The sequence below is a fragment of the Osmerus eperlanus genome, chromosome 9, assembly GCF_963692335.1.
Source record: "Osmerus eperlanus chromosome 9, fOsmEpe2.1, whole genome shotgun sequence".
Classification (NCBI taxonomy): Eukaryota; Metazoa; Chordata; class Actinopteri; order Osmeriformes; family Osmeridae; genus Osmerus; species Osmerus eperlanus.
In genome coordinates, this window is record NC_085026.1 from 14,512,267 (window position 1) to 14,534,423 (window position 22,157).

A 22,157-nucleotide genomic window follows, 5' to 3' on the forward strand; every position below is an offset into this window, starting at 1 on the left:
TCACCGCCTTTACTGGGTGTCTTGGGTCCAGACACGAACAACAGCACACACACTTAACTTCTTCATTTCATATGTTCAACTGTATTAGTGTATGAGGTGCTTGTGAGGCCGCAGATATTGCTCACATAAAAACACACACACACTGAAGCCCTGTGTGTGTGTGTGTTTGAGTCCAACAGCTGATTGGTGTGTGTGTGTCTGAGAACAAATCTGATTGTGTGTGTCTGAAAGCTGTGCTGTGTGTTTGAGAGTTGTGGTGTGTGTGTGATGGGGTTGTTTATATTGGTCTGAGTTCTTGGTTCGTTGACTGGTTGTTTATTTGATATCCCCAGGAGATCATTAATTTGCCGGCTGATAGGACAGCTGATCAGGTGAAGGGAGAACCGGCCAATCAAAGGCCAGTTTTTGTTTATTAGTTTGGTAATGAGAGCATCCCTGGACACCATGGCAACCCCAGGCTTAAAATCAGGAAGCAGGCTTATAATGAGAGTTTAGGGGTGAAATGTCAGGTTAAATGTCATTACTTTCTTAGTCTTACTGTGGTCAGTGGAAATCTGTGTTCACCAAATGTCACACACACACAAACGTCATCAGTTGGTGTAGAGTAACGCTCAGAGACAGTCCCTGAGTGCGTCTTAGGGACCTATGATAGCCATGAGGATAGAGTACAGTCATACAGACACTGAAATGACTCAAATACAGTAGGTAAATTACCAACAGTGATGTGGAATATTACAACATCCTGCAGACAGAGGAGAACCTTGACACATCCTGGCATGGCCCCCGTACCGCGGCCCCCGTACCGTGGCCCCGTACCGTGGCCCCCTGTACCGTGGCCCCCTGTACCGCGGCCCCCGTACCGCGGGCCCCGTATCGCGGCCCCCGTACCGTGGCCCCCGTACCTCGGCCCCCGTAGTGCACAACAGATGAGACAGTAACAGCATCCAGCGAGTAGCAACACATTGTTCACCAGACAGGAATGCCAGCCCTCTGGTCTGTCTGTCTGTTACTCCAGAGCTGGAGTAACCAGACACAGGATCACAGCAGGTGTGTGTTCTAATGAAAGCTCTAACCACTGAACCACACCTCCGTTCCTTTATTCAAAAACACTTCCATACGTGGAGCTTCAGTCCGGATTCTGACCGAGCAGTAAGGGAAGAAAAAAAAAAAAAAGCACGGGCATCTCCAACGAATCAGCGGCCAGTCTGAGCGTGATTGGACAGTTGTGTACAATCAACACTTCTAGATTTAGAATACATCTGATACATTCACAATCTCTGTTTTATTACTGAATCACAATCTGGATTACCGCACAGTGTCATGATCCAGGCATGTGTTTGTCAATTGTGTGTGAGTACGAGTGTGTCAAGTGTGTTGATTATGTGTGTGTGATAGATTACAGGTTGTTCTACTTTTTAAGTGTTTTGCCCACTCACTTGTGGTGAAGGAACAATTGTGAAAGGTAACCAAGGCAGCATCTCTCCCTCTCACACACCCACACACACATGCAATAACCTCACCGCTAGAGGACTGCACTGTGTTGCTCCCTGGCCTTTAGGTCAGACAGAAAAAAACAGGAAATAACATCATCAACCACAGGCACTCAGAGTGTGTGAATGTATGAGTGGTGTGTCAGTATTTGGGTCCAATCATCTTGATGAAAATATCTCTCTCTCTCTAAACTTCCCTTTTAGCACTTGCTGATTGCTGCTCTGAGTCTTTCTAGTGTTTCACACACACACACACCCACACATCAGACATAATTAGACACATAACAGCATTCTCACACAGGTATATAGAGTGTGTTTGTTAGGTGTGTGTGTTTGTGTGTGTGAGGGTGCAGTCGCGTAGGCGGGCGATAAGGTCAGAGTGCGTGGGGTGAAAGGTCAACCCGTCCACCTCCATTCCCAGATTGGCTGTCTTCCCGCTGCGCACGCCAAACTTGACCAGGATTGCCAACATCTCCTCCTCCTGAAGAGAAGGGGGAGGGGCAGGTAGCAGGGCACAGCAGTGATCAAATCATCAGTTAGGTAGTAGAGAAAGATGAGCTCCAAGTTTAACAACGACAGTTACACTTAGTTAACCTGTCTCCACCTGAGATAAGATAGGGTTCTGGAAGTTCTAACTCCTGTACAGAGCTAGGCTGGGTCTGGGGGGGGGGGGGTTGTACCTTAGTTATGGAGGGCAGGCTGCTCTCCAGGCCCTGGGTGGGGGAGGGTGTTGGTTCCAGACCCTTGTGGAGGTAGCGCTGGTGGATGGGACAGAGGCTGAGGATGTAGAGGCCGTAGGCCACCGCGTAGCCTCCCCAGTTAGACACTCCTACAGGACAGAGATGCTGGTGAGGGCTCAAACACACACAAACAACTCTCTAACCTGACATCAACAAATGGTTAGTTACACATAACCATCTGGGAATTTGTCCTTGGAAACTGTTTGTAAAAGAGTAGGCACTTTAAAAAATTAAACTAAACAAATACACTTGGCAGTTGATTGGGGTCAAACTAACTTTGTCAGATCATGGCCACATGAGAATCCATCTCGCCAATCTCCATGTGATCCATTTGTGTCTGAACCACAGTCGTTCGGACCAATCAGAGTCCTATGAGGAACTACTGGCAGACATGAGCATGGTTGAAGTTAGCCCGTGATAGACGATGATAGACAGATGGTTTATCCATTCACCTCCCAAGTATTAATTTTTTTAAGTGCCTGCCCTTTTGCAAACCGTCCTAAAGACGACTTCCCAGATGGACGACTTCCCAGATGGACATGTGCAACAAACCATCCAGCGAGTCAGGTTAGGGTCAACTCTCATGAACAGGGTCAGGTTTTCTTCTGGTCTGACACAACCACAGGAAACCACAAGCGCTTCTGCTATCCATGTATGACTCAAAGTTAAGCGTGGTCGGGTAGGTTTCCCTATGCTGTGGACTGGAAATGCCAGACAGAGTTGTGTCTAAACCTGCAGTGATGGCGAAATCTGCTGCCACGTCACAGGCGATCAGCGCTCCGTTCGGCATGTGTGCCCGAACCGCCTCCTTTACCTTCCCCATGCCCAGCTCGTTACCCCCATCACCAATACCTGGGAAACACATACACACACATCGCATATTAAATCAACATGGATCTTCTGTTTGTGTGCATGTGTGTGTGTGTGTGTACCTGTGGTGGTGATGCCAGGGATGTTGCTGGCAGCTATGAACAGGTCGTCTACGGGGTCGACCAGGTGTTTGATGTTGATTCCTCTCATGTTGTAATAGTTGCCGTCTGCAGCGCGACCGCTGCGCTCTATCGCCACCAGGTGGTCATACCTGCACAGCACACACAGGGGAGGCTGTCCACAGAGTAAAGACTGTATACGATACAATGTAATGTATTCATTGAGCAAACGCTGGGTGTGTGAATGTGTATATGTATACAATATGTGTGTGTACTGTTTTTACGTGTGTGTGTTGTTACCTAGGTCTGGTTGGGTCTCCATCATGACACAGGAAGTGTATGGCCGACTCTGGGCCGGTGTTCTGGAAAGTGACCAATGGGAAGGCAGTCTTGATCACCCCTGAGGGCACAGGTAAGACCACGTCAGACAATACGGGAGAGAGGTGGGACACTCACACACACCCTACCTCTTAAAAACACACACCTCTCCTCACCGCCTCCTCCACAATCGCCTCGTTCATGTCCAAGGCGCGCTGATCCGTCACCATGGTGACCTGCTTGCCGAGGGCCAGGAGGGTGGCTGCCATGGCGATGGCCCCCGGGGGGCCGTCGGTTTCGTCAGGGGGGTTCAGGGTGTGGTGTGTGGGGAAGCCGGTGGTGATCAGAACGGAGGAGGAGTGGGAGAGAGACAGGCAGGAGCGCAGCAGCTCGTCCTGGATGAACAACACCTGGATTCCCCTCTCGCCTGGGGAGGCAGGAGAGGAGAGGTTCCCGTCGTGTTATGTCATGTAATGTTATAATGTAACTTAAGCTTTTTTCCTGCTTTGTTTTTTTTGACAGAGACAGTGAGAGAGTGACAGAAAAGGCAGGGAGAGAGAGAAAGACATGCGTGAAATGGCCCTGGCCCGGAATCGGCCCCAGACCCCTGCATGTAACATAACGTCATAATGTAATGAGAGAGACAGAGAGAGGGGGAGAAGTCAGGGGGAGGAGTCGAGGGGTTGTTGATGGGTTACCTGGGTCCTCCCCTATCAGTCTCTCCAAGGTGCGTATAGGTTGGACCGCTGCCCCTGACGCCATGCTGTAGAGCAGAGGCTGCTGGGAGATGAGGAAGGTGAGCGGGGATTGATCCAACTGGGGGGTCGTGGGGGGGTCGGAGGAGGAGGGGTCAGGCAGGTCGGTGATGAACATGGACCCTGGGGAGTGGGTGAACGCCAGAGAGGGCTCTGGAGAACACACACAAACACACACACACACACACACACACACACAGGGCTTGTGTTACTACACGTTCTGCACCACAGTGAGAAGTTCATATTGGATAAAACTGTGTTTCATGTAAGAATGAATGAATTATTTAGTTCAGTGTCAGCAAAACTTACTGCAGCTAAGCACTGCCTCTACTCCTGTAATGCCACAGGCCCAGAACACTGTCACGTCACCAGGCTCCGCCTCCACACTGTCCCCATAGGCTGGCTTACCCACATCCTGGATCCCCAACAGAGCTGTGGAAATATACAGGAAACTAGTATAAGCTTTGTGTGTATGTGTGTGGCTGTGTGTGTCTGTGTGTGAGTGTGTGTACCGGGTTCTCCTATGTGTATTGGCGCCCCATGGGCCTGGGGGGTGAGGTGTGTACACTGGGCCACAAGGTCCAGCTTGTCTGCAGGAACAGGTCTCATAGTCACCACCAGAGGGCACTGGAACGGCCCCCCTCCTGCACATAGCAATGAGGTCTAAACACACACACATATACACATACACAGACACACACATATACACACATATACACACATATACACACACACACACACACATATACACACACATATACACACACATATACACACACACACATATACACACACAAATATACACAAACACACACATACACACACATACACACACATACACACACACATATACACACCCAAAACATATTGGATTGACTTTAGATATAAGACACAATATTAAGGTGATGGAATTAGACCATCTGCTTGTAGACCATCCATCCATCAGGTGGATGAATGTATAGCGTGACCTTGTGATGCTGACCCTGTACATGGAGACGTTGCGATGCTGTTGGATGTTGCGGACAGGAACCCCAGCTGCCTGCAGGCTCCTCTCAAAGCTGAAGCTGCAGCCCAGGTAGAAGCTGACCATCTGCTGCAGCTGCAGCGTGTACGGCTGCAGACTGGACACCCTGCAGGCCAGAACGCCGCCCTCATACACGTTGTACTGGGGACAGTCGGTTCTAGAGGAGACGGACACACACACTCATGTTGAACGCGCCAGACACTGCCGTTCAATTATTCACAGAGTTCAAGGACGGGTGGAGCAGAGGTGAAGTTGAGCTGCAAGGATAACAGGCTTATATGACCACCAATCTGCTTGCCTGTCTGTTATCCATCTATCCGACCCTCCTCACTCACTCATCCATCCTTCCCTCCCTACCTGATGTCTGTTTGGTTCGCGAGCGGTGGGCAGCCCCAGTCTCCCGGTGGGCTGCGGTGGAGGAGAGGCAGGGGTGCGGGGTTAGCCCGGCAGAACGCTTCAAAGTCATCAGCGAGGCTGCTGGGCAATATGACCACATTGGCCTGCACATATCCTAGCAACCATATAGAACCAACACAATGTTAGAAAATGCCCAATAAAGTCTGGTCCAAAACATTGTCAAGCAAACATAATTTATGCTGGCACAACTGCAAAATCTCAGACAAGGCCCAACTGTCACACAATCTGTAACTAGACCTGTAAGAAGACATTTTGACACCCGGGACAGGAAGCAGTTATGATAAGTGATAATGATCATCTGGAAGTTACTTTTCACCTGGTGACAACACAACTGGTTAATCTGTAACAGTGTGACAGTGTGTTAAAGGTAAACTTCCATGTTGGAGTACAATACTGGAATTGAATTATTTTGTTTTGATTAACAGAGTTGACCATTTCCCCCCAAAAATGCATCACGTAAAAACAATACAGTAACACAGTAGATGGACTGAAATAACAGTATAGTTTGCTATATATTGTATGAAAAAGACAATCCCTTTAAAAATACTTGAGTACAGTAACCAAGTATCTCTGTAGGCTTACTGCTCAGAACTGCATCGTCCTCAGGTCCTACTTGTCTCCGTGTGGTTCTGCTGTTCCCTGGTTCCTACCTGAGGCCAGTCCAGAGGTGTTCTGCAGGCCTTGGATGCCCAGCCGGATCAGAGCTCTCAGAGCTGCAGGGCTCAGGTCACTGACAGACATCCCGACTGTGCCCAGACACCGCTCTTCCTACTGCTCTCACACATGCACGCACCGCTCTCTGAAGAGAACCTAGACACAGTCTTCTCTGCGTTTTTTTTTTTTTTTTACAACAGTCTGACTGTGGGTGTGCTTGCGCTGGTTAACGTTGCTTTGAATAAGGACCTATGACACATTGCCCAGGCCACGACTCTCCAGTCCATTTGGGTGTTTTATATATAGTTTTATAGATCCCAGTTTAATATTTACCATGGATACCAACTGTTCTATTACTGAGTGAGAGTGTGGGAGACTGCTGTTTGCCTGCAAGAACAGCTCTCCTCTCTTAGGCAGTGTGTGTGTGTGTGTGTGTGTGTGTGTGTGTGTGTGTGTGTGTGTGTGTGTATGTGTGTGTGTGTGTGTGTGTGTGTGAGTCTCACCTGAGCCCATGGTGGAGGTGGAAGTTCTGCCCCAGAGCCTCCCAGGCCATCTGAGGAAGCAGCAGAGAGGTCTGCTCACACCTTTCAGAGCAGGGAACAACATCCCATTCCAGGCCCTGGAGACAGGCCACATTACATAAGATTTAGGGCAGACATCAAATGATTATGTAACAGTAATGATGAAACCCTACGTAAATCTCGAACAGAGTTTACAATGCAAGTGGGATTTTGCCTATGCAGGTGTGCGACTGATATTGTAGGCTACTTTTCGGAACTCTCTGGGGATGTCAGGAAGCAGCAGTGGCTTTACGAAGTATGCCAGGCCATTGGCTTAAGCCCCGGGTTTTTTTTGTACTAGCTCCGAGTCTTTTGATACAATTCCAATAATGTAGCCTATTTGTACTCCCTATTATTTGGCATAACGGCATTGCTATGTGATTATATACAGATAATTAATACTCGCGTGTCTTGCAATCATATGAATGCAGCCCCCCCCCCCCCCCCAGGGGGCGTGCAGGTCCAGATGTTAAAAAATATTTTTGCAACCTTTCGAAACTTTATTTTCACAAACATTTTTTATTTGACAGCTATCAAAATATGTGACCTCTTGTTTCCAGGTCCAGATGTTGACCAGATCAGGGATTGTCTTGTGATTCTACATTGCAAGGACAGATAAGTCACCTGAGATGGTTTGGTTGGTGTGTCAGACATTTCAGACATTTGAACAGGTTACAATATTCTGACAACAGCTATCAAAATATGTGACCTCTTGTGAGCCGATGTAGATCGGTTAAAGTCCACCCGCGCCAGTGAACAGGAAGCTTTCCGTTGGCGCAATGGTTGTTTATCGTTCAATGCGTAGTGACCCTGTGTGAAGGTGCAACACGTGTTGAAAATGCACAGAATTGCTTGAATTTGATGAAAGTTTTGATTTTCAAAACCATTTTTGTAGGCTACAGCCTATTTCGTGTTATCTATAGGCTACTTGTTTGTGCGTGGGTTAGAACGTAGGCTACTGAAAGTGCAACGCAATTGTAAAGTACCGATTTGAGTAGTGCTAAATGCAATTTCCCAGATCAACATATAAATTCATGTTTGAACCGATGTTTGTATCCACACTAACCTTTATCAAGTAGTTTGGTTGTTGAAAATGTCTTCTCGCGATAACCAAAAAACCCGTTTTGGAGCATGTGACGGATTAAACAGACCTTCGTACAGTAGGGATGAATGAGATAACAACACCACGACGAGAGCGGGGGGGATTTATAAACAGTATAATTTATTGTGTCTGTAATATTATTTATATAATCATCATTACTCATAAAACAATATACATATTTATTTCATATCTGATGCCTTTATGATTATTGCTTTACAATAAAATTCATTGGTTGGATACATCCATTTATAGCAAGACATTACATTCAGGTTACACACCAAGGTCTTAAAATGTGGAATTCCATAGAAGATAAGCTATCCTAGATATTAATGTAGTTTCAATGCATGACCCAATGTCACTATTCTTACAGTGTACCTGGTCACATTCACTCTGTATGACACGCAGTCGCATCTGCAGAGGGTGGGTGTCTGGGTGTTAGATGAGAGTGTGCTCATGCATTGACGTACAGTGCAGTCAATAATAGAGGCGGTTTGTTTCTATCAAAGTGTTGCTTATATTTAAACAGAGATCAGAGCTAAGGATAAATCAAGTGACACTGTAGACAGAAAGCTATGTCTGTTTGATAATTAGGTTCTAAATATGTTCCAGTCAACCAGTCAATTAAAGAATCAGTCAGATTATAAACAATTTCTAAACACCAGTCAGTCAAATAATTGGTCAGGTAAAAAATAGGATCTAAACACCAGTCAGTCAAATAATCTGTCAGGTTGTAAACATGTTATAAACAGTCTGCCCATCAGATAATCCATCTAGATTATAAACATTTAATAAACAGTTAGTAAAACAATCTGTCAACCCGACAGGTTCCAAACATGTTCAAAACACGAGTCAAAATAATTAGTAGGGTTACAAACATGGGTACAAACAGTCTGTCAAAGAATCAGTCCGGTTATAAACGTGTTATAAACAGTCGGTCAGGTCCATCATCAGACACGTTGTAAAAATCAGTAAGAAAACCTGACAGGTTATAAACATGTTATAAACATTCAGTCAGAGAATCTGACGTCATGTATGTGTTCCAACACAGCCCTCTGGGGGGTGACCAGGAGCAGCCTGCTAGCTTGTGCCCTTGGGGTCAGACACAGGTGAGATCGTCTGAGGGAGTAGGCCTGGTTGCCTAGGGTATCGAGTCAGACTGTAGCCAAGCATTCTGAGGTATAAATGGATCAGAACAGAGCAGGTCTAAGGTGTCTGGGATGGGGCAGTCGAACACTGCTGCCCTAGTGGGCTTATAACCTCAGGGTCATGTGACTTTATACAAGATAACAGACGGCTATGGACACAGATGACACAGGGGAGCAGCCTGAAATATATACATGACAGACAGATACGGGGGAATGTTCTAGACGTGGAACCACAGCTCTATTCAGAAGAGAGGGGATGTGAAACACAGGAGACTACCTGCAAGGAGTCAGAACTTGAGAAATTGTGGAGTGGAATAGAAAACTCCAGATAATGTGTCTGCAGGGAGTCTGAGCAGGGAGCCCTAGCAGGGAGCCCTAGCAGGAGGCCCTAGCAGGAGGCCCTAGCAGGAGGCCCTAGCAGGGAGCCCTAGCAGGGAGCCCTAGCAGGGAGCCCTAGCAAGAGGCCCTAGCAGGAGGCCCTAGCAGGAGGCCCTAGCAGGAGGCCCTAGCAGGGAGCCCTAGCAGGAGGCCCTAGCAGGGAGCCCTAGCAGGGAGCCCTAGCAGGAGGCCCTAGCAGGAGGCCCTAGCAGGAGGCCCTAGCAGGGAGCCCTAGCAGGAGGCCCTAGCAGGAGGCCCTAGCAGGAGGCCCTAGCAGGGAGCCCTAGCAGGGAGCCCTAGCAGGAGGCCCTAGCAGGGAGCCCTAGCAGGAGGCCCTAGCAGGAGGCCCTAGCAGGAGGCCCTAGCAGGAGGCCCTAGCAGGGAGCCCTAGCAGGGAGCCCTAGCAGGGAGCCCTAGCAGGAGGCCCTAGCAGGGAGTCCGAGCAGGGAGTCCGAGCAGGGAGCCCTAGCAGGAGGCCCTAGCAGGGAGCCCTAGCAGGGAGCCCTAGCAGGAGGCCCTAGCAGGAGGCCCTAGCAGGGAGTCCGAGCAGGGAGTCCGAGCAGGGGGCCCTAGCAGGAGGCCCTAGCAGGGAGCCCTAGCAGGGAGCCCTAGCAGGGAGCCCTAGCAGGGAGCCCTAGCAGGGAGCCCTAGCAGGAGGCCCTAGCAGGGAGCCCTAGCAGGGAGCCCTAGCAGGAGGCCCTAGCAGGAGGCCCTAGCAGGAGGCCCTAGCAGGGAGCCCTAGCAGGAGGCCCTAGCAGGAGGCCCTAGCAGGAGGCCCTAGCAGGGAGCCCTAGCAGGGAGCCCTAGCAGGAGGCCCTAGCAGGGAGCCCTAGCAGGAGGCCCTAGCAGGAGGCCCTAGCAGGAGGCCCTAGCAGGAGGCCCTAGCAGGAGGCCCTAGCAGGGAGCCCTAGCAGGGAGCCCTAGCAGGGAGCCCTAGCAGGAGGCCCTAGCAGGGAGTCCGAGCAGGGAGTCCGAGCAGGGAGCCCTAGCAGGAGGCCCTAGCAGGGAGCCCTAGCAGGGAGCCCTAGCAGGAGGCCCTAGCAGGAGGCCCTAGCAGGGAGTCCGAGCAGGGAGTCCGAGCAGGGGGCCCTAGCAGGAGGCCCTAGCAGGGAGCCCTAGCAGGGAGCCCTAGCAGGGAGCCCTAGCAGGGAGCCCTAGCAGGGAGCCCTAGCAGGAGGCCCTAGCAGGGGGCCCTAGCAGGGAGCCCTAGCAGGGAGCCCTAGCAGGGAGCCCTAGCAGGGAGCCCTAGCAGGGAGCCGTAGCAGGGAGCCCTAGCAGGGAGCCGTAGCAGGGAGCCCTAGCAGGAGGCCCTAGCAGGAGGCCCTAGCAGGGAGTCCGAGCAGGGAGTCCGAGCAGGGGGCCCTAGCAGGAGGCCCTAGCAGGGAGTCCGAGCAGGGAGCCCTAGCAGGAGGCCCTAGCAGGGAGTCCGAGCAGGGAGCCCTAGCAGGAGGCCCTAGCAGGGAGCCCTAGCAGGGAGCCCTAGCAGGGAGCCCTAGCAGGGAGCCCTAGCAGGGAGCCCTAGCAGGAGGCCCTAGCAGGGAGCCCTAGCAGGGAGCCCTAGCAGGGAGCCCTAGCAGGGAGCCCTAGCAGGGAGCCCTAGCAGGAGGCCCTAGCAGGGAGCCCTAGCAGGGGGCCCTAGCAGGGAGCCCTAGCAGGAGGCCCTAGCAGGGAGCCCTAGCAGGGAGCCCTAGCAGGGAGCCCTAGCAGGAGGCCCTAGCAGGGGGCCCTAGCAGGGAGCCCTAGCAGGGAGCCCTAGCAGGGAGCCGTAGCAGGGAGCCCTAGCAGGAGGCCCTAGCAGGAGGCCCTAGCAGGGAGCCGTAGCAGGGAGCCCTAGCAGGGAGCCGTAGCAGGGAGCCCTAGCAGGAGGCCCTAGCAGGAGGCCCTAGCAGGGAGTCCGAGCAGGGAGTCCGAGCAGGGGGCCCTAGCAGGAGGCCCTAGCAGGGAGCCCTAGCAGGGAGCCCTAGCAGGGAGCCGTAGCAGGGAGCCCTAGCAGGGAGCCCTAGCAGGCTCCAGGTGGGGTGGTGTCCAGCACCAGAAGGAAGAGAACACCTAACAGGACCTCGGTGTGTGGAACAGAAAACACTCAAGAGACTGTCTAAGTGTTTTGGAAAAGAAGACTCTGTCAGGAGAGAGAAGCTAGCAGTGTGTCAGTGTGAGGAATACACCCTCTGTCTGCGACAGTGCTGACTTGTCCCTAGTCTGGGACACTGTGTCAGATGGACTGTAAACCAGTGTCTGTGTCACCATCCGTAATCATGGGACAGGGAGAAAAGAGTTGACAAGTGTGTGTGTGTGTGTGTGTGTAAATCTGATCGTTTGTGTGTGTGAAAAAGTGTGTGTGTGTGTGTGTGTAAGCAGCAGCATATCAGCAGCTTTTGTAACAGCATTCTTACTCACCTCAGGTGCATATTCACATGGAAACCATTCCTCTACTTTAGAGGTTGCATACATGTCAGTTACATGTAACATGTTTAAATAAGACACAGAACACGCCAACAACTGTCTTCCGACACGGACACAGCCACAGTACTTTGCAACACGCAACAGCAACATCCAACAACAGTTACCACGGACACCGACACAGATTTCGTACCCTCCTGTTCCTGGACGAGGTTGTGGAGGTGAGAGGTCAAGAGGGCGGAGTGACTCTTTAGCTGCCATAATCAGGAGGTTTGCATGCATCCCAGCATGCATTGGTATAGATCTTAAAGAGACAGGAAGTATGTAACATATCTACACAAGAAGCGGACCCCCAACAGATGTGCACCCTGGACTGCGAGAGGGAGCCAGAAAGTCAGACAGCAAGTTGTTGACGCGAGGCTGGGCGCCTCCTGATGACATCATCTACCACCATGCAGTTCCATAGTCACTTTGACCTCATCACCCCATGCCACAGGGGTAGAGAGGGAAGGGAGGGGGTTCTGTATTACTGAGTCCCCCCATCTGCCAGCCCTCTCACAAACACACAGGATAAGCCCAGTGCTGAAGTGCAGTTTCACACAGTGGGCCAGTAAGAGTCAGTGGGAGAAAGTCTCCCTCTGCTGGAAACAGAGGAAGAACTGAAACATCTATTACGATGGAAACTCATACACCCTAGATCCAGAAACACAACCCTAGGTCAGCAGTGTAAGAATGGGGGGGGGTTATGGGTATGTGTGTGAATATTTGTGTATGATCGAATTCACTCGAATTAATTGCATTTAATTAAGTTGTTCGGGGAGAGGGGGTAGGGAGGGAATAGGCTAGTGTGTGCTTAAAAATGTGTGTTTTAAAACCAAGGTGTGTGTGTGTATACAGGGGCCTCATAACCGTACGAAGTAAGCGATTGGCTTTGTACCTCCCTCCTAACCTGCCGCCCCTCCCCAGCCGGCCCCCTCCTCACCCGGCCCCCTCCTCACCCGGCCCCCTCCTCACCCGGCCCCCTCCTCACCCGGCCCCCTCCCCCGGCTACAGCGGCTCCAGACACATGGGCAGGTTGACGAAGGTGAACACGTTGTACTCGATGAGGATGGAGAAGCAGAGGAAGACTGCGTACAGGACCAACACGTACACCCCCAGCCTCAGGTCCAGCCTCCAGCCATTCACATGGATGCCCAGCACCTGGGGGGAGGAGGGGGGGGGGGCGGGGGTTGGAGGTGAGCAGAAGAGACAGAGGATAGAGAATAGCTCAGTGGTAGTGCAAACATTTGACTGCAGATCAAGAGATTTATGGTTTTATCCCCCCCCCCCCCCCCCCCCCCCATGTTGCTTTGGATAAAAGTGCGTCATAAAATCTTCTATGAACACATTATGATGATTATTGTAAACAGCATACCAAAACTGAAATACTGTACACACACGCATAGTACCCAGACGTGCTCCACAGGGTGAACCATGTGTACTTACAGTGAGAGCCACAGATCCCAGGAGCAGCACGACAGAATACACCAGCCCTCTGCTGTTGATCATCACCTGGACACACACACACGCGTCAAACACACACACATCACACACGTCACAGACACACACAATTCACACACACACACAAACACATAGACATCACAGACACACGTCACACGTCACACACACACACGTCACACACACACGTCACACACACACGTCACACACACACACACATCACACGCACAGGTCAGTGTAGCAGGTCAGTGTAGCAGGGCAGAGCAGCAGGGCAGAGCAGCAGAGGGGTGTGTGTTCCAATACCTCGGAGCCGTAGTCCACAGCCATAGTCTGGATGGCCCAGGGTACGCCCAGACCCACCAGGATATCAAACACATTACTGCCTATGGTGTTGGACACAGCCATGTCCCCGAGACCTGCACACACACACACACACATATAAAGATTATGAAACCAATTAGGATGTGTGTGTGAGAGAGAAAATAAGAAAGAGAAAGAGAGAGCATGTGAGAGAGGAGTGGGTGGTGGAGTGGGGTCATGGTGGGGGTGACCGGGGGCGTCCCCTACCTTGCCTGGCGACTATGAGACTGGCAATGCAGTCAGGAACACTGGTGCCCGCTGCCAGGAACGTGATGCCCATGATCACATCAGGAATACCCAGAGTGAAGCCTATGATAGTCACCTGCACACACACACACACACAGGACAAAACAGAGAATCCTGAGCGACAAACCACCCCCGAAACCTTCCTCCCTCCACCCAGCATCACCCACTCACCATCCAGACCATGAAGTAGGAGAAGATGGCGATCCAGACAGTGGAGAGGAAGAAGGAGAGCAGGAAGCAGCGCTCCCAGCGCGGTTTGGCACAGTCCGGCACCGTCAGGTACAGCAGCAACAGGACGGGCCAGCACAGCAGCCACTTCACGCGCTCCATGGCGCCCCCTAGAGGGACACGAGCAGCATTGTGGTAAGAGGAGACGTGCTGCTGCTCTGATACTCTCAGTTTGGCCATTCAAGTCACTCTCACTCCCCCTCCCTCCCTCCTCCCTTCCCCCTTCTCGACTCTCCTCCCTCCCTATCTCCCTCCCTCTCTCCTCCCCCTCCCCTCCTCTCCTTCCCCTCCCCTCCTCTCCTTCCCCTCCTCTCCTCTCCTCTCCTTCCCCTCCTCCCTCCCCCTCCCCTCCCCTCCTCCCTCCTCACCAGGGACAGTAAAGGGGGAGGCCAGTCCCACCTCCTCCCCCTCCTCGGCAGGTTTATCCTCCGCCACGCCTCCGTTCTCCAGCGTTTCTGTTTTACCGTCCAGCACCATGGTGGTGTCACCGTTGGACGCCTGCACCAGTCTCTGTTGCTGAAAACACACCACACACACACACACACACACATCAACACAAACACACACACACTCAGTCAAACGTTATTGGTGAAGCCTCATTCCCACAGTGACATGAGGATGATCCTACCTCGTTGATGATCAATCGGCTGGCCATGCGGAGGCGTGTCTTAGGTCCAAAGTGATTGGTTATCATCACGCGTAGTCCCGCCTCTGGGAAGCGGTAGTGTGGCGGACTGGAGCTGATCATCTCATCCACCATCACCACTGAGCCCCTGCTGTACGACTTGGCAGGCTTCACTGGAGAGACAAACGCACACACACACGCACAGGGACACACAAGCATTCGCACACACGCACAGGGACACACGAGCATTCGCACACACGCACAGGGACACACGAGCATTCACACAGACAGGCACAAGTGTGCAGGCACACACATTGACGCACACACGTAACAGGGTGTGTCAGGAGAGAGACAGCGTGACAGCAGCCGAGTTCAAGACCCCTGTGCAAACTGACAGATGGCCTCATCAATCGCTTGAGTGACACACACACACATACACACACACACATAGTACCTGATATTTGAGTGATTGAGAGAGATATCAAAAGGAGAACAGGTTGACAGACAACACAGCACACGACTACATTACCCAGCAGGTGTAGCAGGCCCAGAGCCATGGGCCAGGGCAGGGCCAGGGGTCAGGGCCAGGGGTCAGGGCAGGTTTAGTAAGGCTACACAGACAGGCACCCAGAGAAGATTATCACAGTGCTGTGCTACAGCTGAGAGACAGACAGGTTAGCTGTACACAAGAATAAATTAAGGAAACAATCAGAGGGGGGTTTAAGAAGAGGAGGTGGTGGAGTAGGATGAGGTGGAGGAGGTGGAGGAGGAGGAGAGCGGAGAAGGGGGGTGAAAAGAGGGAGGAGGAAGAGCAGAAGGAGGAGGAGAAGGAGGAGGAAACCGAAGAGGAGCCAAAAAGAGAGATCAAAGACCCAGGATTCAGGGTTCTAGATCAAGGGTTCCAGATTGGGGTTCTAGAGCAGATTAGAGCGTATGCAGTCAAACAGAGCCCAGCTGTAGAAGCCACCAGAGGAGTTGGGGGCAGAGCTGGAAGAGTTGGAGTCCCAGTAGAGAAGCACTCAGCCTGGGTTTGGCGGGGGCATGGCAAGGGTGTGTCCAGCCTGTCGGAGTAGCTTTACCTGGGGGGAGGAGTGGTGTGGAAGGGTCGTCCCAAATGCTGTCATAGCAACCATTACCATCCTCCAGCTCGCTGCTTGCCGTATTCCCATTGGCCAGTGCCTTCTCTTCCTTTCCTGAGAAGTAGCTCTGTAACTGGGAGTTGAACCTGGAGCAAGAAACACACCATGCGGTTGGTTTGTGTGTGTGTGTGCTTTGTTAATGTGTCCGTGTGTCTTATTTGGTGTCTTTTACTCACTTCATGATTATGATGTAGCCAGAGTACATCACCACCAGAATCAGGCTCTCCCACCTGCACAGACAGACAGAGACACACATTACACTCACACACACACACACACTCCTCACACAAACCACACGCACATAAACACAGACAATGCAGGGTACTCACCACACTATCTTTCCATCGTAGATAAACTGAGGAGAGGGGGAGGAGACAGATGAGTGTTTCAGACTCCCGACAGCAACAACAAGAAGGAGAGAGAAAACGAGGGAAGATCGGACTTACCGCTATCAGAGCGACCACAGACAGCGTGTAGTAGAGAGAGTCCCGGAACACGGAAAACTTGGTCAGGTAGACCACCTGTAGTGGGGAGAAGGCAGATCGATCAGATCGATCAATCACAGTAATTTTCCATAACATCCTCGTAAACAGCGTTTAAAGGATGTTACACTGGGTTGTCTATGGTCTGTGGCAGACCAGAGACAACAGAAGCCCTGTTCTCTTTCTCCCTCCCTCTCTCTGCTCTCTCTCATCCTTGCCCTTGTATATGCTCGGTCATCCTCTCTACTATCATGTGGGCCAGGTCATGTTACCGTGCTACTTCGAAAGGTCAGAGGCCTTAAGTCTGTAGTTCAGTCTGCAGCTCAGTCACACACACACCACACTACATTACACAACAAACCATACTTACTAGTCCAGACTAGTCCAGTCTAGTCTAGTCCTGACTAATCCAGTCTAGGCTAGTCCTGACTAGTCCAGTCAAGTCCAGTCCAGAGGGTGTGGAAGCAGGACTTCTCAACAGCCTGACTGCAAGAGTGATTCTATTGGTTTGGAATTCTCTTGTCTAACACAAAGCTGCTTCTTTTCTGACTTTGTGAGGATGAAGGATGAGGATGAATATGCCTTCTGGATCTCCTGCAGTGTGCTCATCCCAGTCTGCTTTGTGAGGAGTGACCGATGGAAGTGTGTGAAGTGCAGTCGTGTCGTCCGACACAAGCTAACTGTTATCTAAAGAAACTCCTACTGAAAGTCACTCTAATGGCTGCAGGCTGCACTTACTATAGCTTCAAGACACAGACACACGCACACATACTGACACGCATACATTTACATTTAGTCATTTAGCAGACGCTCTTATCCAGAGCAACTTACAGTAAGTACAGGGACATTTCCCCTGAGGCAAGTAGGGTGAAGTGCCTTGCCCAAGGACACAACGTTATTTTTCACAGCCTAGAATCGAACCGGCAATCTTCTGATTACTAGCCCGATTCCCTAACCGCTCAGCCACCTGACTCCCTACACACACACACCCTAGCACACACACCAACACCCGTCCTTTAGTAGAAGAGCCAGCAACAGGGCAGTACTGTAGAGAGGAAAGTGTTGGACGGGTGACAGGAGAACAGTGTAGCAAGGGACAGAGAATGTAGCGCCCCCACCTGGCCTGCGAAGATACCACACACGCCGATGATACACAGGATGTTGAAGACTGCTGAGCCCACGATGGTCCCCACTCCCACATCCCCGTGGGTGATAAACACACCTGCACACACACACACACACACACACAGACACACACACACATTATCAACGTGGTTTATAAAGAAATTAAGAGAAAGAAAGAGAGACAGAGAGAAAGCGAAATAAAGGCAGAAAGAGAGACACAGACAGACAGACAGACCGAACTCACCTATGACAGAAGCAAACAGCTCGGGGGCGGAGCTTCCAGCAGCCATAAAGGTGGCACCAGCCACGTCCTCACTCAGGTCCAGTTTCTGACGGACACAAGAGAGGAAGAGAAGGATGAGGTATTGGAGAACAGGGTGGTGAGTCAGTAGTGAGGAGGAGTGGGAGGAAGGAGATGAGCTGGAGGGGGTCTACCTCACAGATCTTGTCCAGAGACATAACAAAGTAGTCATCACACACAATGGCCAGAGCCAGGAACATGTAGAGAGCCTGTGAGGGACAGAGAGAGATGAGAGGGAGAAGGAGAAGAGAAAGATGGATAATTAGGATGGATAACATCTTTAAAACAACAGTCTACCGGGGCATATATGGCATGTTTGACACACACACACGCGCCAGGCGTGTCTCCTACCGCAAAAATGTGTATCAGCACGGCTCCTTGTGTGCGTTGTCTGTTGGTGAACATGTCTTCGGGAAATTCATGGACAGCTGCAAGTCAAAACACACACTCGTTTGGACTACTGACACACCCACACACACATGTATTGTACGCAACCCAGTCCAAACCAGCACACCCTGTAACCCAACTCAACCGTCACTCACTCTCTCTCCATCCCTCTCTCCTCTCCTCCCTTCAAGTTCAAGTCTTTTATTGTCAGATGCGCAGAACAACACAAGGTCAGACTGGGCACTGAAATTCTTAGGACAAGACAAAGCAAAGCAACCTGGCATAACATATAAGTATTCAGTTTAACATAGATTACATCTATGATAAGCTAAAATATAATAAACCTCCTAAATATACAAAATAATATACAATATACAGTACTGTATACTATACCTCTAATACACATAATAACCTATACTAACCTTGTAAACCTATACTAACCTAGAGACAGAGGGGTACACTTAATGCAATAGTGCAATATTGCTGACAGTGTGTAAAGTGGCTAGTGAGTAGTGTATCAATGTCCATATCAATGTCCATTCAGATGCCTGATGGCCCTTGGAAAGAAACTGTTGTCCAGTCTGCATGTGCGAGACCGAATGCTTCGGTATCGCCTACCAGAAGACAACGGGGAAAAAAGACTGACGGATGGGTGGCAACAGTCTCTTAGAAGACTCCTCTCTCCCTCTCTCCTATCTCGTTTGTGTTGGGCTACAGCCCAGCATGCGGGAAATGGCCTTGAGGCGCACACAGAGGAGACATACTCAGGCTTTAATCACAGCTTCACACAGAGAGAACACACACACACACACAGAGAGAACACACGCAGAGAGCACACACATACATACAAACACACACATACACACGCACGTACACATGCATACACAAATACACGTTTACACACATCCATACACACACATATATACACGTACACAATGCTAATCATTCTCAGCACTTGCGCCACTACAGGCACAAAGTCGATCACATGGAATATTTCTCATGGTACCACAATGTACCCTTGATCAGGTTTCCACTATCCATTTGCCCATCCCTCTCTCTTTTCCTTTTTTTTCTCCTCTCTCTCTCCTTCTTTCCTTTCTCATCCTCATCCCTCTCTTCCCTTCACTCCCCCTCCCTCCCCTCAAATCAGAGGACGTGAGAAGGTCATCTCCTGTGAACGGAATCTCTCTGGAATAGTATGGGCAGCCAAACACACACACGCACAGACACACACTCCCACACACAGGCACACACACACTCTACCCAAGCTGTGTCTCTACAGTCCCACCAGCTGTCCCAGCCCACCAGTAGAGTGTGTTTGCCGGATGTTTGCATGTCTGTGAGTCTGTTTGTGAGTGTGTGTGAGTGGTGTGTGTGGATACAAGGAATGGTTTGACACATAGATCTTAGTCCATCTCATTTACCTCTAATTTAACTACAACATCCTCAAAACAAATAGGGTGGTGGAGAGGCTCATGAGATGGAGCCGATAACACACACACACACACAAGTATGGAGTGTAGGACTGTCCATGCAAATCAACTGCATGAACAGACAGATGACTGACTACTGTTGCCATGTTTGGATGTGTGTTTGTTTATTGTCTTTTGGTAAACAGCAGATGTCGTTTCTCAGATCATCCTAAACTTAAACCCTTCATCTGAACCCTGACCCCTGAAGACCATGGAGACTGTCTCTGTTGCCCTCTTTTACTCCCTCTCTTCTGGCATGTCTGTCTGACCATCTAACTGTCTGTGCACCCCACATCTACCTGTCCGTTCAGTGTCTGTTTGTTCATCTCCATGTATGACCTTCTACCTGCATACCTGTCTATTTTTCTCTGTCTCTCTACCCATGAACCTGTCTGTCTATCTCTCTGTCCATCTACCTGTCTGTTTGTTTCCTTGCCCATCTGCCTATCTGTTTGTCTCCTTGCCCATCTGCCTGTCTGTCTATCTCTCTGCCCATTTACCTGTCTGTCTGTCTCCTTGCCCATCTACCTGTCTGTCTGTCTGCCCATCTACCTGTCTGTCTGTCCATGTCCAGACAGTGTTCCTCTCAGTCCTCCACTAGAAGTGTCGCTGCAGTGATAATTACTGCAGAGGGAGATAACCCTCAGACACACACCATGAACACAGGCCATGCAGCACACACACACACACACACACACACACACACCATGGAACACAGGCCAGGCAGCGCACACACACACAAACACAAATACCACCATACACACACCAGGAACACAGGGCAGGCCATACACTCAAACACACACACAAGAGAAATTCAAGCCAGGCTGCAAACATACAACCCAGTACAACTACTCCCCTACACAACCTCACCACCAACCTTTCTCTATGGAACCAAACACCCACCAGCTCAGGAGAACCTCTTTTGATCTAACTGTAGAAGTCTAACTTCTCTTGCTGAAAGTTGACAGCTCAAACCTCACCTGACCCAGCTTTAAAGCGCGCCCAGAGTAGAAAAAACCACAGAACTATGAGATCACAACAAACTACAATTACACTTTTAGTATTTTATTCATAGACGCAGATGTATTCATAGACCACTCTCCACCCAACTGCCAGCCACTGTGTGCTGTGCTTCTAAATATAGCCTCCCCTCCTCATCCTGGGTGTGTTTCTGCAGCGTGTGGTCCTGATGCTGTGTTACTATCTATAGTCTGCCGCTGGTCAGGGGCTCTCAGTTGCTCTCATCCATGGCAGGGAGCGAACCACTCTGAACATCATCTATTATGCAGGACAGGCCACACATGCAACATACGAGAGGCAAGAGGGACATTCACGACACGAATGCAGTCACTGTAAATACAGTATGGGCATTTATATGGGTAAATATGTGTGTGTGAGTATCTATATATGTGTATGTGTAAGTGTGCTTGTCTGTGTAAATGTGTGTGTGTCTGTGTGTTTATGTGAGTAAATGTGCGTGTGTGTGCTGGTGTGTGAGGGTGTGTGTGTATAGATGTGTGTGTGTATGCAGGTGTGTGTGTGTGTGTTCTACCTGGTTCAGTACAGTTCTTGGCCAGTGTGTCGTTGTCATCGTCCACCGCCATCAGTCTTCGCCCCAACAGGTCAGGAGTCCCTGCCAGGCTCCTGCCAGTGTCAAGGACCAACCCATGACCTGCAACACACACACACACTCTCAGAGTCTAGGCAAGAAGCAGAGTGTATTTGTTCCACCCCAAGCATGTGTGTATGTGTGTGTGTTTGTGTATGTCAGAAAGAGAGAGAAAAATTCGAGAAATAGAGTGGAGAGAGAGCGAGAGAGAGCGAGAGAGAGAGAGAGAGAGAGAGAGAGAGAGAGAGAGAGAGAGAGAGAGAGAGAGAGAGAGAGAGAGAACGGCGACAGATTAGCATATTTCAGACATATGACTGGGCTCCAGTCGTAATGAGGTTATTAAACCTCACATTCCCCTATTAATCTGGAGGGAGGTGGGAGACAGGGAAACACAGGGGTGAAGGTGAGGCGGAAGAGGAGGGGGGTGGGGTGTGTGTGTGTGTGGGGGGGTAAGGACAGGGAATGGGGGAGCAGTGTAGGGAGAGAGGTGGGTGAGGAGAGGGAGCAGGTGAGGAATGGGGGTAGGGAGGTGGCGAGGGAGGGTGGGAGGATTGTTAAGGAGGGAGGTAAAGCAAGGCCGGTGAACCAGACCTGAGGGACAGGGGGGTGGGGGGGTGGGGGGTAGAGAAGAAGTGGGTGAGAGACAGGAGATATTCAGTGTCAACATCTAATCACACTAGTGAAGAGCTAAACGGCCATTGGAACAGTGTTTAAATCTTTTCTTCCCTCCTTCCCTCCAAATGATACTGATCGGTCATTACTCGTCAGGTGCAG

General features: G+C 50.6%; 2 protein-coding genes across 6 annotated transcripts; both read right to left on the minus strand.

The window, feature by feature from the left end:
• Nucleotides 1–1,264: 1,264 nt before the first annotated feature.
• On the minus strand, nt 1,265–8,085 carry dglucy (D-glutamate cyclase). Of its 4 annotated transcripts, none has more exons than XM_062469641.1 (13): nt 7,954–8,085; nt 6,831–6,946; nt 5,614–5,664; nt 5,215–5,413; nt 4,745–4,895; nt 4,542–4,664; nt 4,176–4,385; nt 3,644–3,904; nt 3,460–3,559; nt 3,163–3,311; nt 2,963–3,082; nt 2,171–2,319; nt 1,265–1,971 (listed from the first exon to the last, which is right to left on the minus strand). In XM_062469641.1, the coding sequence occupies exons 2-13, from the start codon at nt 6,878–6,880 to the stop codon at nt 1,810–1,812; spliced, it is 1,725 nt and encodes a 574-aa protein (XP_062325625.1). In that variant the 5' UTR covers nt 6,881–6,946; nt 7,954–8,085; the 3' UTR covers nt 1,265–1,809. The 4 variants fall into 4 exon arrangements, with proteins under 4 accessions (XP_062325625.1, XP_062325622.1, XP_062325624.1 ...); XM_062469638.1 differs by having other exon boundaries at nt 5,614–5,767; nt 7,954–7,977; XM_062469640.1 differs by lacking the exon at nt 7,954–8,085 and adding an exon at nt 7,290–7,904.
• Nucleotides 8,086–11,487: 3,402 nt separating this feature from the next.
• Nucleotides 11,488–21,495, minus strand: slc24a4a (solute carrier family 24 member 4a). 2 transcript variants are annotated; one of them, XM_062469645.1, is made up of 17 exons: nt 21,327–21,495; nt 18,267–18,343; nt 18,050–18,124; nt 17,859–17,943; nt 17,608–17,711; nt 16,454–16,528; nt 16,337–16,362; nt 16,184–16,237; nt 15,948–16,093; nt 14,872–15,041; nt 14,612–14,759; nt 14,187–14,353; nt 13,977–14,091; nt 13,713–13,825; nt 13,398–13,463; nt 12,943–13,112; nt 11,488–12,216 (listed from the first exon to the last, which is right to left on the minus strand). In XM_062469645.1, exons 1-16 carry the CDS (start codon nt 21,376–21,378, stop codon nt 12,960–12,962), a joined length of 1,626 nt encoding a protein of 541 aa, XP_062325629.1. In that variant the 5' UTR covers nt 21,379–21,495; the 3' UTR covers nt 11,488–12,216; nt 12,943–12,959. The 2 variants fall into 2 exon arrangements, with proteins under 2 accessions (XP_062325629.1, XP_062325630.1); XM_062469646.1 differs by having other exon boundaries at nt 11,489–12,216; nt 16,005–16,093.
• Nucleotides 21,496–22,157: the final 662 nt, after the last annotated feature.